The sequence below is a fragment of the Microchirus variegatus genome, assembly GCF_963457635.1.
Source record: "Microchirus variegatus genome assembly, chromosome: 11".
Taxonomy (NCBI): Eukaryota; Metazoa; Chordata; class Actinopteri; order Pleuronectiformes; family Soleidae; genus Microchirus; species Microchirus variegatus.
In genome coordinates, this window is record NC_139812.1 from 4,414,295 (window position 1) to 4,432,283 (window position 17,989).

At 38.6% G+C, this 17,989-nt stretch overlaps 2 protein-coding genes across 2 annotated transcripts; one reads left to right on the forward strand and one right to left on the reverse strand.

The window, feature by feature from the left end:
- On the reverse strand, positions 1-5,590 carry setd4 (SET domain containing 4; the record flags this gene model as incomplete). The annotated part of the gene is made up of 12 exons (XM_083898002.1): positions 5,502-5,590; positions 5,293-5,388; positions 4,242-4,279; positions 2,869-2,957; positions 2,319-2,555; positions 1,755-1,814; positions 1,510-1,639; positions 1,230-1,404; positions 778-856; positions 527-607; positions 279-402; positions 1-183 (listed from the first exon to the last, which is right to left on the reverse strand). The coding sequence occupies exons 1-12, from the start codon at positions 5,575-5,577 to the stop codon at positions 1-3; spliced, it is 1,368 nt and encodes a 455-aa protein (XP_083754128.1). The 5' UTR covers positions 5,578-5,590.
- Positions 5,591-8,648: 3,058 nt separating this feature from the next.
- On the forward strand, positions 8,649-15,620 carry cbr1 (carbonyl reductase 1). Its single transcript, XM_083897948.1, has 7 exons — positions 8,649-8,765; positions 9,392-9,506; positions 10,368-10,537; positions 12,085-12,192; positions 14,108-14,316; positions 14,403-14,456; positions 15,277-15,620. The coding sequence occupies exons 2-7, from the start codon at positions 9,394-9,396 to the stop codon at positions 15,448-15,450; spliced, it is 828 nt and encodes a 275-aa protein (XP_083754074.1). The 5' UTR covers positions 8,649-8,765; positions 9,392-9,393; the 3' UTR covers positions 15,451-15,620.
- Positions 15,621-17,989: the final 2,369 nt, after the last annotated feature.

Sequence of the window (17,989 nt, forward strand, 5' to 3'; positions counted from 1 at the left end):
TCAGCTCACAGCATCAACTTCAGGTTGGCATGGCAACAGTACTTCCTCTTCTGGTCGTCTCATCATGCCTCGCAGAACTTCAAGACAATGTCCCAGGAGGCACCTCTCCTCCCGTCGTAGTGACTGGGCCACATGTAGCTGCTCCCTGACTGACTGGTCACACTGCTGCAGGAGGTCAGAGATCTACACACACACACACACACACACACACACACAGTCAAAGTCACAGTCACGTCACTGGGTAAGAGTAACACTTAATGTTGAGGGTGTGCACACACCTTATCCAGAGCAGCATGTGTATCTTGTAGTAGTCGCTGGCATAGTCTCTCGGCCATCAGGACGCTCCACTCCTCCCCGTCTTCACACACTGCCTGGCCGAGCAACACTGCCCTCCACTGGTGACTAGAAAAAACACACAGCAGTTTTAATACATACACTGACCTCATTTTTTACAGCTGGGGTTGACTAGCATGTTTTTCCAAGTGATTGAATATCACAACTAATAATGATAAAAAAATGGTCCTACTACAGCGTTTGTGGCATGGACAGGAGTCTGAGAGCCGTCATCAACCTCCAACTGGGGCCATCAGTGGATACTGTCAGGTTTCTGAGAGGAGGAGGGAGGAGAAGAGGGGATGTGACGGATTTCATGCGTCAAATCTAAAACGTATTTACTTTAACTTTCACAAACGGATCCAAGCTCGTGAGTTAATTTACAGTTTATCAGCAAAGAGATTAAACATGTTTTAAAAAAAATGCAGAAGCAGTGTGACTCACTGAACGAAGTCGTTCTCTTTGAGGAACTTCATCTTCTGGTTTAAACTCCAGTCGCCTTTTAAAACATCACAGAGGAGATCTGAGGAAACAAACAGGTACAAAATCAATGAGATAACCTTCGTCATTTCATTAAATATTAACATTTCTGCAACACACACTGTTCAAGGCTACACTGACACAAAAAGGTATTTAACTTGAGTCAATAACATCTTTGAGTGTTTTGTGGCTTGTACAAATTTGTTTTCTTTGTTCTTTATCTATTAAGTGTGCAAGGTCCAAATTGTAAATGTATGCTTAACATGGCCACTAATTATCAAAACACCAACATCCCTCTAAACTCAGAGGACATGAATTCAGAGTCTTGCAGTAAATTAATACAGCTCTAGATAAATAAATGTACAATTATTTCAGTTTTTATTACAGTTTTTCCAGCATGTTGCACCGTAGTTTACCTGCATCTACATAAACCACACTGTGTGGGTTGCCGGGGGCAACAAAGCCATACTCTAACAACAGGCGCTGGTTATCATGGGAGCCATAGTTTATGAAGGCCTGGTGGAAGCGCGGGGTCCCGGTCACACTTCTGATTTCGTAACATCCTGTCACGTCATTGAATCCTGCTTTTACCTGAGGAAAAACAAACAAACAAACAAACATGTTGTTTACATAAAGGAAACAACATCTGTAGTATCTACTGATTGCTTATGCAGAGTTTAACTTTCATGTATTTACCTGCACATCAGGCTGGTGGTTGAGCAGGTCCAGGAAAGGGGCTAAAGCATAAACATCCTGTCCAGACAGGAGGTCATTGGATGGATGGGACATGAAGACAGAGCGTGTGTTGACACTGCACCACGCCCACCTGGTGGGATAAAAATAATTACACATATAGTGTATACGTGTGTGTGTGTGTGTGTGTGTGTGTGTGTGTGTGTGTGTGTGTGTGTGTGTGTGTGTGTGTGTGTGTGTGTGTGTACCTCAAATCTTCATATGTGAACACCTCCTCTGCTGGCTGACTCAGGACTGGCTGCAGGGATCTGGACCAAAAATAAATCACATAGAGAGATTTTTACATTGTTCAAATCAAGTCATCTGAAGAATTACATGTTCTGACATGTTTACACAACACAACAACAAGTACTGCTTTGTGGTATGGACTTGTGTAGACATGTGTATGAATACTTTCTATTTATTGAGAGCCACTGAAGTGTGACTTAAAGTCCCCAATCCCTTAAGATTTTTATTCATTGTATGTAATGATGCATGTAACATTCTTGGCAGCAATCACTTTTCTACACAAGAAAGGCACTCCTTTAGAATTATTTTTATATTTTTATTTTCTTTAGAGGCCACATATATAGTCTGGCAGCCAGTTGGGCATTTCCTCATGTTTTTACCACTCAAGAGGGCACTTGTCACCATACATTTTTTTTCTTTTTTAATGAGCAATAATATAGTTTCTCTCAGCTCTAATGTCCCAGGCTTCTTTGCACACCCTAAAAACACAACCAAAAGAACCTGCTTCTGTGTGAGAAACACACCTGAAAAAGTCCTGACTGGAGGAGTGAAGTTCTTGTAGCGCCTCCCTCTGCTCTAAAGCTTGCCTCTGCACGCCGGCGGGCAGAACAGCCATGACATTTTGTGTGAAATAGGCAGGGCAGGTGTAGGAGGTTGGCAGCATGTCAATGTAGGGGAACCAATCAGAGGTCTCTCCTTGGTGTCGCTCGCATACCAGGTACACACAGAGCACCAGCAGTGGAGAGAGACGGTGTTTCCAGCTACAGAGACAAAAACAGTGATTCCTACATCCTCATATTCCACTTTCAGCTTAGGGGTGGGCAAGTTAAATCATCCAAGATAATATCGTGATTGACACTGAAACCCCACACATTCACGAAATGCATGCAGCAGAAGCCCTAAATTACAAGATTCACATTGGATCATACATATGTTTTTTTTATATAGTAAATTCTAATTTGCTCCATATCAACACACTCTTAATTTGAAATTCTGGATGAAACATCATCACAAAAGAAAGATATATACGAAAAGCGCATATAATGTCATGGAAAAGTGTGTTTCTCTGTTTACCTCTTAATATACTGGCCCAGGTAGCTGCACAGAACAGTTGAGGTTGTGAGGAGGCAGGAAGCAGGGAGGGAGATGATGAGCTGACCAGGCTGACAGAAGAATACATTTCAACACAGCCACCAAGCATCACTGCTTTAACATGTTTCCACTCAACTGAAGCACAACACCCAAGGACACATCATTAATATCTGAGCGAAGCATCACATGTCGAGAGCCTGCGACTGGGCGACAAACTCATTTATCAACCCTCTGCCACAACAGTCAAAGTCATTTAGAGCTCGATCAGTTAAGCTCAAATAAAATTCCTTTTTAATTAACTTGATAAAATCACCTCATTAAACATAAACACAGAATCCATGACTCTGAATGAGGGAAAAAAGGGGGCAATACATTTTCTTAATACTTTTTCGTTTTGTCATCAAAAGGACAATAAATAAAAAGTAATTTGTGAAAATAAAATTAAATAAAAATGTGAGTGTATTAGTCATGATCATCATTTTTGTTTTTACTGTTGCTACCTTAGTTAGTAGGTAATCAGCATTACCTGCTGTATATACCACTTCAAAGAATGTTATTGTGGTTTATTTAAAGCTGCAGTAAGCATGATCTCAAGAAAAGTAGGTGATTGTTGACTTTTATTTGCAGTTTGTAAAAAGAATTATATTTTGTCATCCGAGCTCTTTCTCCTAAGCTTAGGACAACAAGACGAGCATGGACTGATGCAATCATGTGACAGGTGACAGCTGTTTTATTGTGTTTTTTGTCCTCAACTTTTTTATTCTTTATTTAATTTAAGGGAATTGTTGCAGGGGCTGTAGTTGTAGTGAAACAGCCAATATGAGCAACTGGCTTTATTGATCAATAATAACAAAAAAAGTACAGCCTATGATTATTCTCATAATCAATTAATCTGGCGATCATTTTCTTGATTAAACGACAAGTTGTTTGGTCCATTAAAATGTTAGAAAATAGTTAATGATATTCTTGTTTTGTTCACAAAATTATTCTGTTTTAACGCTTTCTTTGTTGTATTGAGCAAATAACCAGATAATACTCAAGGGGTGCAACAATTTTTCGATGAATCGATTATTGATCAGTTACTAACTTATTTGACAACTATTTTGATAACCGATGAATTGGTTTCTTCGATTATTCAGCTTCTTAAATGTGAATATTTTTACGATTCGTTGCGCCATTTAACAATTATTAATGGATTAATTAATGGAGAAAATATGAAAATTGTTAGTTGCAGCCTTACAATATTCACATTTAGGAAGCTGAAAAAAATCAGAGTTGTATTAGTAAACACCTGAGTTCCAGCTCTACTTTAATCAAATACAATGGTCACATCAGTTATGGATTAGCCAGCTTACCTTTATAGTTTTGAGAGTCTGCAGTCCTCTGCCTGTGTCTGCATGACAGAGGACACACACACGCACGCACGCACGCACACACACACACACACACACACACACACACACACACACACACACACACACACACACACACACACACACACACACACACACACACACACACACACACACACACACACACACACACACACACACACACAAATACTTAAATAGAAAGTCCTATCAATTTTGATGGGTCCTTGACTTGTAAACAGGAAAACAGTGCCTCCTTCAAATCAACCTGGCCTTGCATTAAGTCGAACGTGTCTGTCCTGAGCCGCGATATTTCAGACATAAATCTCACCCCCAGAAGACTGAGTGTGTTGTGATTGGCCAGCCAGCGTAGAGCCTTCCCAACTGTCTTGTGATTGGCCAATACCCGGAAGTGACATATTCAGCACACCCGCTCTCAGAAGCGCAGCTCCCCCCTCTGGAACGGTGGATGCACTGCTACTCATTATCAAAACATTGTTTTAACAGTGTTTAAAAATAGCTTCGTCACAAATCCCCGCCGCAGTCCCTTTAATGACTTTGACCCGGAGTCAGACCCAGAGTTAGAAGACACTGTCGCTCGTGAAACACCTCCACAATGGACGTTATTCTTCTTCTGTGGTTCAATGTACGCAACCGGATGTACCTGAGGAGGATCTGCTGTTCAGGAGAACTGCTGTTTACGTAACCGGACCAGATTTTTTCAGAGATCTCGCTGAGCCCGAGATTACAATAAAACACAGCGTTCTCAGCCATGGCTGAACTGTTTGTTTCGAAACTTCAGGGCTTCGTAAACAAGGTAATGACGCAGATACACACTAAAAAAAACAGCGTTAATTGGAACTTCCGGACTAGGTCCGCTTTAAATCTCTCTTCAAGATCTCTCTGGAATCTCTTTGGAAACTATAGACGTTCACCTAGACCAAGTCGATGTTAAAAACTGTTTAAAATAATTTTTGCATAATCCACTACCAATCCAGAAGCCGTCAAACAGACAAGGATGAAAGAAGAGTTTTACCAGTGAAGAGGGCTGGCTGAAGCAGTGCTGAAGTGAATCCTCGCTGGTGAAGAAACTTCATAAGCCTCACATACTGTGGCTGGTGACACAGAGAGACTGAAGAGACAGAGAAAGGGTCAGATGTGATGGGAGAGACCAGCAGTGGGAAACAGAGCAGAGAGAGTGCTGAAACACAGAATTGAAAGCATTGTAGAAAGTAATAATAATACCTGACTGGATAGGGCATTCACATTTCTGCCTCCTCTTCCTTGCAGCTCTTCCAGCTCGACGGCTGCAGCCCCTCATGACCCCACCTGGATCTGAGACCCTCTGTGGTGAACAATCAAACATACAGTGGTATGCAAAAGTTTGGGCACCACTGTAAGTATTCATGATTTTCCTTTATAAATCATTGGTTGTTTGGATAAGATTCAAGTTTTTTCATAAGATTCAGACTCCTGGATTCAGGTAAATATATCATATCGGAGACAAACACAGTGATATTTGAGAAGTTAAATAACATTTATATGATTTACAGAAAGTGTGCAAGAATTATTTAAACAAAATTAGGCATGTGCATAAATTTAGGCACCCTTGTCATTTTATTGATTCCAATACATTTAGCACTAATTGTTGGAATTCCAAATGGGTTTGGTAACCTCAGTGACCCTTGACCGCCATACACAGGTGAATCCAATCATGAGAAAGGGTATTTAAGGAGGCCAATTATAAGTGTTTCTCCTCTTTGCATCTTCTCAGAGTGGCAACATGGGAGCCTCAAAACAACTCTCAAATGACCTGAGAACAATGATTGTTCAACATCATGGTTCAGCAGGGGTCACCAACCAACCGAGACCGAGAGCTAACTGAAGGGTAAAGAATAATATGGAGGGCTACCACATCAACATTTTATGCACCATTTTTTTCCATATAAATGATTAATATTATGCATTCAACTGCATACACGTTCATTCCAGTGCTTACTTCTAACACTTTTTGTGATGTATTTCTGTTCTACTTCGAGGATTTCCTCACTGAACAGTTTTTAGAAACAATATCAATGATATTGGCTGCCTGTGGGCTACCAGGTCACCACGTTGGTGACCCCTGAGTTAGGGAAAGGATACAGAAAGCTATCTCAGAGATTTAAGCTCTCAGTTTCAACTGTGAGGAATATTGTGAGGAATTGGAAGACCACAGGCAAAGACCTACAACATCATCTTACTGCAGATGGTGTCACTGTGCATCATTCAACTATTCAGTGCACTTTACACAAGGAGATGCTGTATGGAAGAGTAATGCAGAAAAAGGCTTTTCTCTGCACCTGCCACAAACGGAGTCGCACATTTAGACAAGCCAGCTTCATTTTGGAATAAGGTGCTGTGGACCGATGAAACTACAATAGGGTTATTTGGGCAAAACAAGGGGCGTTATGAATGGCGGAAAAAGAGCACAGCATTCCAAGAAAAACAATTGCTACCTACAGTAAAATTTGGTGGTGGTTCCATCATGCTGTGGGGCTGTGTGGCCAGTGCATGGACTGGGAATCTTGTTAAAGTTGGGGTCACATGGATTCCACTCAATATCAGCAGTTTCTGGAGAACAATGTCCAGGAATCAGTGACAAAGTTGAAGTTGTGCAGGGGCTGGATCTTTCAACAAGACAACTACCCTAAACACTGCTCAAAATCTACTAAGGCATTCATGCAGAGGAACAAATACAATGTTCTGGAATGGCCATCTCAGTCCCCAGACCTGAATATTATTGAAAATGTGTGGTGTGATTTAAAGCGGGCTGTCCATGCTCGGAAACCATCAAACCTGACTGAACTGGAGATGTTTTGTAAAGAAGAATGGTCCAAAATACCTTCCGCCAGAATCTAGACTCTAATTGGAAGCTATAGGAAGCATTTAGAGGCTGTTATTTCTGCAAAAGGAGAATGTACAAAATATTGAGTTAATTTATTATTTTCCCTAAATTTATGCACATGCCTAATTTTGTTTAAATAATTCTTGCACACTTTCTGTAAATCATATAAACTTTATTTCACTTCTCAAATATCACTGTGTTTGTCTCCAATGTAATATATTAAACTGACATTTCTTATCCAAACTACCACTTATTTATAAAGGTAAATCATGAAAATTTGCAGGTGTGCCCAAACTTTTGCATACCACTGTAACTTGACAAAAGCTCACCAATCCAGTTGCATAGCCATTTAATTTAAAATATGTGGAGACTTCCTCAATATCTTTCATCATCTGCTTGCAACAGATAGAATAGTGTGCTCAGTGGATAATTCTGTATTTCAATGGTAGACTGTCCATTTGTTTCCTTTTTTATGATCCATGCTATCTGTCTTTGTTTTTTAACTAGTGCTGTTTTTTGTTTGGCTTGGCTAGTCTTACTACCTGATCTCTGCTTGTGTGCTGTTTTGTTGTTTTTGATTTATTTTGTAAACTGTCTTGAAATATTATGTATAAACAGTTTTTTTTAATGTTTTTACATAAAGTTACTTTGTTCCATAGTTGGAGGTTAGGGTTCCCATATGAATACAACTTTCAAAAATGTAAACAATGAAGAAGAGGTCAGCTGATTTGTGTGGGAGTTACATACAAGTAACATAATCTGCCACAGGACAAAATTATAGATTATGATTAATGGCTTTATGATTGTAATCTAATCGATTGTAATTTGGGATAATGGTTATTATTAATAGTAGTCGTAGTAGTTGTTGTATTATTATTAATATTATTATTATTGTTATTAATAATAATAATAATAATAATAATAATAATAATAATAATAATAATACTGTTATTATTATAGTTAAAACGTGTAAATGGAAAAAGAAAAAAAGAGTTATAATCACGTATATCTATAATAAATGTATAATAGTTGTCTTCTATTACTTGTATTATAATTAAACCTGTTTTATTCATCATTATCATCACTCATGTATTCATAATCCCTGATTAAGAAATGTTATTGTTTAATGTATATACTGTATAACGTTACATTACAGACTCAGCATAGGGTGACTGACAAACAGCAAATGGTCCCTAAACGGAGGTACGACATAAGATAGAGGAGTATAGCAGTTATCGTTTGGTTTTTACAAATTTCAAACTAAAATACAATGTAAAAAGAGTCGTCATTCACACTGCACCGATGGAAATATAAAAAATAATATACATAATAGCACACGAGCTGTTTAGTGGCATGGTTATATGACTGTAATGGAGTAAAAATCCAACAGAAATACCTGTAAAGCATCATAGTTTGTCTGTAGTTCTCACACTGAACAGCCAGTCCATACCATGTGGTGTTTTTGTTCCGGGTATGCGCAGTGATGGTGCGCAGTAGTCTTCTCCAGCAGCAGCAGCCGCAGCAGACGGCATAAATCCAGCTGCCTCCTCCTCACAAACTGTTCCTGTCGTTGTTCTGCAGCGCATCGTCTCTCCGAACCTTCACCAGCTTCACACCAGCTCACAGTAAGAAAGAATATTCAGCCAACTATTCGAACTAGTTATTCAGCTAATGTAAAACCGTAGTTTTTATCTGCACCTGCGTTATGTAACAAAATGAGGCGAAAAGTCCTGACTCTTGAACTTTAACACGCAATCGTGTTTACGATCACATTCATTATTCCCAATCGTGTTTACGAACACATTCCTTGTTCACGCTATTTATGCTGCACAAACCCAAGGTCATGGTTGAGGTACTAGTCTCTGCTCCTCGAAAAATCGGATTTCTGAACAGTTCGCAACAAGTCTGGATGTCATTAGTCACAACAGCTCTGATGGCACGACTGCCTACGTTTTAACCTTGTTTTTTTTTTTTTTTTTACAATTAAATTGTCGTTTAAAATATGAATATGTAGATGTGTTGTATTCAGAGCCACATGTAGTGCTATTTTACTTTATATTGTACTTTTTTCTTTTCTGTATTGTCACCATGACTCAGCAAATATTATCTCTGCAGTCGCACCTTCACCATCTTTATACAGTGTGCGTGACTGAGAGAGAGAGAGAGAGAGAGAGAGAGAGAGAGAGAGAGAGTCTATGTTGTGTTATCCACATACTTGTATGTCACTTACGCAGATGTCATCTGTATGCAGGTATGTCCACCAAGGTTGCCGTGGTAACGGGCAGTAATAAGGGCATTGGTCTGGCCATTGTCAGAGCGCTTTGCAAGGAGTTCCAAGGAGATGTTTATATCACTGCCAGAGACGCGTAGGTATCGCACCTGTGCCACACCTCAGCACACCGACTGCTGTGTCATCGTCATCATTGCACTGTTTTCATTCAACTTTTAAAAACTTGAAACCTGATCTCAAGATTTAGGTTTCACATCACCTCAGTCTGGGCTTCTCTCCCTTGGATCACAGCGCATTTTAGGACTTAGCTACACAACAGAAATGTGGGGCCCTTATGATGATGCATTTCTCCAAACCTTTTTTTTTTTACAGACTTGTCTGAATGTGTTGTCATTTTTCTTATACTTTTTTTAATTTCATATATTATTTATTTTTTATTTCTTCAACATCCTTTTAGTGTGTGTTTATATTTATATTTATTCATAGTTTTTGCTTTTTGTGAGATGCCGGTTCCATTTTTTTAAACTCATATTTACTTACTTTATGTGCTGTCATCTTCTTGTTTTAATCCGCTTATTGTTTTCATATTAATTGATGTTGATGATCGAAGAAGAGCATAGCACAGACCAAAGAGTCTATAATTTCATTAAGTGATGAGAGATTGTGTAAACATTTTTAATTTCACGTTACAACACTACCCAATGTGTCTATCGAGTCAGGTGGCCCCTGGAGGAACTGATAATGAGTCATAATAATATAACGATATGTGCAGTCTTCCATGACTGTGCCCAGGGCCCATCATCTCATCCTTCTGCTCAACCATGCAATGACAAATCAAAGTTCAGAAATAAACTTTGCACTGACCCTTTATTGAAGCAAATGAAATTCATACTAAACTCAAAGTATAGGGAAAATAACTCCGCGAGCTCTTTGCTTCAGATGAATGTTGTATATATTAATATACCTTTAAAAAAGACTAAATGTTACCATGTTGCAGGAGCCGCGGTCAGGAAGCAGTGAAGTCTCTGAACTCAGAGGAACTGAAGCCCATGTTTCATCAGCTGGACATCAACGACCTGAACAGCATCAAAACCGCTGCAGCTTACTTTAAAGACAAGTACGGAGGTGTGGATGTCCTCGTCAATAATGCTGGGATAGCATTCAAAGGTAGGATTACACTGACACACTCTATTAATACACTGTTTATTTCATATATACTACACTTTGGTGTCTATTTGTAGTGCTTTTCTACTCCTGATGACCACTTAAAGCACTCCACAATGCAGTTTTAATAGTGATTGGTGCAATGGTCTTGGTCTTGACTTGGTTTGGTTACTTTCAAATTTCATTCTGCGCTTCCGCTGAGTCTGCTCTTTCTCCATATTGACAACCCTTGACTAGCGCAAAATCCTCATTTAAATAGGGCGGTCTTAAAGCGGAACTAGACCGGAAGTTCCTATTATCGCTGGTTTTTTTGGTGTGTATCTGCGTCATTACCTTGTTTATGAAGCCTGACGGTTCGAAACAAACAGTTCAGCCATTGCTGAGAACGTTGTGTTTTATTGTAATCTCGGGGCTCAACGAGATCACTGAAAATCCCGTAATAGTTACGTAAGCAGCGGTTCTCCTGAACAACCGATCGTCCTGCTCCGGGCGGTAGTCCGGGCACATCCGGTTACGTACATTGAACCGCAGAAGAAGAATAACGTCCATTGTGGAGGTGTTTCACGAGCAACAGTGTCTTCTGACTCTGGGTCTGACTCCGGTTTAAAGTCATAAAAGGGACTGTGGCGGGGAGTCGTGACGAAGCTATTTTTAAACACTGTTAAAACAATGTTTTGATAATGAGGAGCAGTGCATCCGCCGTTCCAGAGGGGGGGGCTGCGCTTCTGAGAACGGATGTGCTGGATAGTACTGGCCAATCACAAGACTGTGTCTTCTGGGGGTGAAAATTCACTCTGAAATCTCGCAGCAAAAATACACTATCAGAAAAGAGGATTTCTATCGGCTATTTTACAGCAACTAGGAGGTTTTTGACCATAAAAACAAGTTAATATATGTAAGTAGACCTCCATAACTAACATTTATGTGCAACAGGACCACTCTATGTGACCTTTAACCACTTCTGTGCCTGTAGTCAATTTGCGGTTGCAATCTAAGTAGGTCACCTGCAAAACGCAATCCAGTCGCAGGCGAAGTCTTTAAGCTCGCGCACGCAATTTAGCGCTCTCTATTTAGAATCTAAGTAAATCAGGACCACTATGTTTTCATTTAGTGGAATGGTTCAAGTTATGTAACAAGATGCCTGAACTTTCACATTGTTAAACATGCATTTCCTGAAATCTCAAATATTCTCATTTCCTCATAAAACATTTCACTTTGAATAGAGAGAAAAAAATATTATCAATATTGACAATAAGAAAAAGTACCCAGACTATTGAACTAAATAAAAAAGATTCAGCTCTGTAATAACTTTGGTGAGCGTGAAAAGTGAAATGTGTCTCATTCAGTGTGTCAGCCACATCAGTAATGAGAGGGCTCAGATTTCAAATGGTTTGGTTAAAATCATTGGTACATTCTCATAGTGCAGTAAATTATTTTTTGCATTATTTGAGTTTGAGAAAATGTTTGAACCAAGCTGCTTTTCTTTTTCTCTCTCGCTCTTTGAGACGAGCACTGTAAAGCGGATGTCTCTCTGTGTATCTCTTCTCTAGTGGCAGACACCGCTCCGTTTGAAGTCCAGGCGGAGGTGACCCTCAAGACAAACATCTTCGCCACCAGAGACATGTTGACTGACTTCATGCCGATCATCAAAGCAGGAGGTATGGACACAGAAACTGGGCAAAGTTAGTTTCTGAAACATGGAAATAAAAAGCTGGTATTACACTGTGTTCGTGCACATTCATACACACACATACTGTAGCTTTTTACAAACACTGAACCTTGGACTTGGATAAGTTTCTCGAGTTAGGTGATGAGTTCTACACTGAAATGTTAGCACAAGACATTTGATATGTTTTTATGTTTTCATTTGCAGGTATGGCAATATGGCTCAATCACACCCCCAATTGAAATTCATATTTTTGGGGGGGGGGGGTGGGGGGGAATTGGATTCAGTCAGATTCTCATGAATTTGAAATAATAGGTCCTTTAATTTGATACCTCACTTTGGCTCGAGTGTGGCACATTGTCGGTATAGCGCCCCCTAATGTGTTTTAGGCTCCAGTCATCACATAAAATGTGGCACACATATTCCAGAAGGAAGAATAGGTGATTTTTTTAAAATAAAAGTGGGTGAACATTTAGGACCCTCTCAGTACTGCTTACAGTCCTAGTTGATTAATATTCTCATGTCAGCAACAGACAGACATTGAAAGTGTATGTACAACAGCATCTAAGAATTCTCACATGATGGGAGGAGATTAAATTAAATATCCACTGAGTGTGTGTACGGAAAGACATTGTTGGCTAATGTTATTGTTTTGCTTCCTGGTCCAGGAACCAATTATCGACACTCACTAACTTATCTGTCTTCAACTTCTTGTCCACTGTCAGCCATCTGTATTTTGATCTTCACTGCAGACCCTAATTTTTCTTCCCCTATTTTCGGGGCATTTTTTGTGAGGCTTTTTAGGTTTTGTAACATTTGGATTTTCCAGCCCAAGCAGTTGCGATCAAATTTTTTCAACACCCATTGCAAATTAGGTTCATTGGCAAAATGTACTAGCAGCTTTGTTTGCAACAAACAAATCAAACAGTAACAGTTAAAATACCTCAACGCAGCTAATATTACAAGTGGTTTCTCCTTTATTTACATTTAATGACTACTGCAATCTAAAAATGACAAAATTATTCAGCCCCTTCATGTTAAGCATCTTAGTACTTAGCAGAGCACCCTGGTCATGTTATGACCTGCTGCAAACATGATGCATAGACAGACACCACCTTCTGGCAGTGGTCCTGAGGAATCGTAGCCCATTCCTCATGGGCAAAGGCCTCCAGCTCACTAATATTCTTGGGTGTATATACTGCCTTTTTCAAATCCCACCAGAGATTTTCTATGGGGTTCAAGTCAGGCGACTGCCAAGGCCACTCCAGTATCTTCAAGGACTTCTTCTGAAACCAAGTCTTGATGGACTTTGCTTGGGATCATTGTCCTGTTGGAAGGTCCAGCGACACCCAAGATTCAGCTTCCTCAAAGACTGCATGGCATTTTGTTCCAGGATCATTTTGCACACAATCCCAAAACCTCTTTGGCTTATTTATATAGTTTTGAGCAATTTGGAGCTGACGCTTTGGAGTTTGAGGCAGGGCTTGGAGCCCTTCAGCGTTTAGTATGCACCTTATTATCCTCAGAACTCTGGTGGCAGGCTTGATATCTTCTATCTATTTGCATACTTTTCCTTGTTTGTGCAAGGCAACAATCTCTTCTCTAAACTTTTCAGACAATAAGCTTGACTCTTGACTAACATGCAATCAAAGTAAATTCTAAATTCTATTTAGTTTGATTGATTCCCGATTCCTGAAATCTATTCAGGGGGATGAATAATTTTGAGACTGCAGTAGTCATTGAAAGTACGATTTAGTGATGAGTTTTGATACAATACTTAATAATGGTAATATTAGTTTTATTTAACTATTTAAAGTGTTCTTGTGTAATTTGTTGACAAACCTGTTAGGCACAAAGAGAGAGCTACAACAACATCACAATTCAAACACCTGCTATGTTTATTTCAGGCCGCGTGGTGAACGTCTCCAGCTTCGTCAGCTCCCGCGCTTTAAACCAGTGCAGCGCAGCACTGCAGCAGCGTTTCCGCAGCGAGGACATCACAGAGGAGGAGCTGATGGGACTCATGCAGCAGTTTGTGGCCCTGGCCAAGAAGAATGAGCACAAACAGGGTGGCTGGCCGGAGTCGGCTTATGGCATCTCCAAGACAGGCCTGACGGTATGATCGACTCAATTTGCAGGCTTAAAATCTTTAATCAAAAACATTTATTCTACATGAGTGTCCTTGTTTGTCTCTGTTTTTAGACCCTGTCCATGATCCTGGCCCGTCGTCTGTCCAGGGAGAGACCAAATGACGGGGTAATCACTGAAATATTTAATATTTCAATATATATATATATATATATATATATATATATATATATGTATATATATATATATATATATATATATATATGTATATATATATATATATATATATATATGTATATATATATATATATATATATATATATATATATATATATATATATATATATATATATATATATATATATATATATATATATATATATATGTGTATATATATATATGTGTATATATATATGTGTATATATATATATGTATATATATATATATATATATATATATATGTATATATATATATGTATATATATGTATATATATATATGTATATATATATGTATATATATATATATGTATATATATATGTATATATATATGTATATATATATATATATATATATATATATATATATATGTATATATATATACATCAATAAAAATATATAAATAAAATGCATTGGGTTTTAATATAGGTAGGTGTATTGTTTGCATTAATCAGGCTGTCCATTTTGTTTATCTTCAGCTTTGACCGATTATTTTGTAGATAAGCTGATTATTAATTATGTAAGGCAATTGTGTGTATCATTTATTATTAAACTTATATTTTATCAGATTGCACGAAAAAAATGTCCAGACTTATGCATATTGGCTGCACTGATTTCTGAAGAGAAAGTCAACCTCTAGTTTTTAATGCTATAATATTTTTTTATGATATGTCGGGTGCAATTCTTTTATAGTGAATATGTCACAAATAATAGTATAAACTGAGGCCCTCTCATCATGATTCACATATGGATTGTAAATATTGCCATAGATCTTGCTGAATGCCTGCTGTCCAGGATGGGTGCGCACAGACATGGCCGGTCCCAAAGCCCCCAAGTCTCCAGACGAGGGCGCCATTACTCCAGTTTACCTGGCGCTGCTGCCGCCTGGAGCCACAGAACCTCATGGGAAGTTTTTGTCAGATAAAGAGGTTCAGGCCTGGTAAAACTTTACACAAATTTCGCTTCCATACAATAAATATGTAAAGCATTGAGTGGTACTCGGTACATGTACTGTATGTATTTCTGTTGGGTTTAATAATTCTACTCTGTTCTGAATTTCTCCTTGCCTTTACAAAAAAAAAGCTTTTTGTGTAAAAAAAATTAATATGAAAAGATTTGCCTTGAATGGACATAAATGTTCTGAAATCAAAGTGAAATCAAAATAAATGTGATTTCTTGGTCTACAAAATACCTTTTTATTTTGTCATTACATCACATAAATTAACTATCAAAAATACTGAATAGAATTTTGTGTAAAATATCAGTTGATGTTTCCGATTCACTTCAAAATTACATCACCATTCAGTTTTGTATTATTGTTATACAGGTGTTGATAGGATAGAGCAGTGGATCTCAAAGATTTTATTTTAGTGCCACCTGAGAAAATATTGAGCTCTCAAAATATTGTTAAAATACAGTGTAAATAGGTCAAAAAGTGCGAATAACATCATCCTCCTCTTCCTCACATACTGTATACTTCACTCACTGGTATGCTGACATTGGAGTAAGATGAAAAGCGAGAGCAAAAGTGACTCTAATTCATATTTTTGTTGTTATTTATTTCATTTTCTACGCACTGCGGTCAAATTTCCTCAGCTCCACTCCTCTGATCACATACCCTGGTATATACAGTAGAACGTTATTTCTGATTTTACCCCCAGAGGAAGCTACCACAGTTCCAGAACCATGGGAATAGAGGATGGGGAAATATCACATACAGTACCCTCAGCAAAGGTAGAGAATGACTCAAAGTAAGTCCCTTCTTTGTTAGGACAAAATGGAGACAAACGTGTCACCTGTCAGATAGTACAGAGCGACATTTACACTCCTTTTAATACAGAAAAAGACATTGGGAAATTTTTTTTAAGACCAGAAACACATACCTGTCCCTCACCAAAGGTACATTTTGCTGTTAAATAGCAATGTGCCAGTGAACCTGGCTTTTACGAGGAATGGGAGATGATACAGTGTTTGCTTGGTTTAAAATTGGAGCTGAACATTAAACAGAATGAGTTGCAGTAAGTCCCATTTGTTAGAAATAAGTACATCAAATATCTTTAAAGATGTACTTCCTGTAGCTGTCATAGAGGAGCTAAGATACAAGAACTTTCACAGGAGAAGCTAAAGTGCGTCATCTGGTTTTGTAACTTGCTGCATCCTTCATCTGCGAACAGGCCTTGTCAAGCAAAACTATCAGTACTGACTGAGGGAGCATTTAGCAGCAGTGCCGGAGTGGCAGGGACAAGAAGCATTTTGTCTCATCGAACTGCTTAACAACTTGTTTTTTCAGCACAAAAACTCACATCTGAAACTTTTTATGGGTGCTTCTTTGTGTTTTTAGTCACACTCCTGCCTGTTTAAAGCCATCTCACTTTACTTGAGCAATGTTGCTGTCTACGTAAAACAAATCACTCCCAATGTGCAGCACGGGAAAGTTACCTGGCAAAGAAAATTCTAAATTGAGAGTGGGAATCACAGGGTACCTCACGATACGATGCACAGTACATGGCCCACGATGCCAATAATATTACGATACAGCGATTCTGTGATATATTGCATGACAACATCTGTCTAACTGAAGAAAACAAAACATCCCTGAAAAGTTTAAAGCGCAGGATTTTTTGATTAATTCACGTCTATTGATGTTTGTCAAAAGTCTAAAAGCAAGCATCTAAGGGTGGAAAGGCTGGACACGCACACGCACACACACGCGCACACACACACACGCACACACATGCACACAGTGACACACACACACACTCCAATTCTCGAATAGAAATACTGAAACTTAACTGTAGGTGATGTGATGTTGTTGCCTGAGCTGAGCAAAACAAACAAACAAAGATTTGAAAGAATTGACCTTTAATGGTTAAAAGTCACTGAATGCGGTCGATTTATTCTCTCTGAAAAAATAACATATTCAGATCAGCATAGTTTTCTTTATCACGTTGTTATATGTGACATTTTTATATCGGAAGAAGAAGCAAATAAATAAATAAATACATTTAAAAAAGTACAATTCAGACATAAAGTCAAACGTAGGTTTCCCCTGCAGTAAAGCCTTCAACAGCATAAGACACACTAAGTGATCCTACTTTATAGACGCGTTTATGGAGAGATGTGATCTCTCCCACTCTCTCCCACACACACACACACACACACGATAAATGACACTTGCCCTGAAGAAATATTATCACAGCTGACACGCGACACAAACGCTGTTATTTATGAGGCTGCTGTAGCCGTACTGTGGGGCTTTCAACGCTGAGAGGAGTCTTCTGTGGACACCTGATTATGTTAGTCCTGTTAGTCCACAACAATTTTAGTGAGAAGCCCCATTAAATTCTCTGATTAGATTTAGGAGTACAAATTTTAATTAATTAAAAAGTTAATTTTATTCAACAAAGAAGTGAAACAATACAATTAAAAACTCTAGACACTGGTAACTAACGGCTCTCTCTCTCGAGAACGGATGAATGTCAC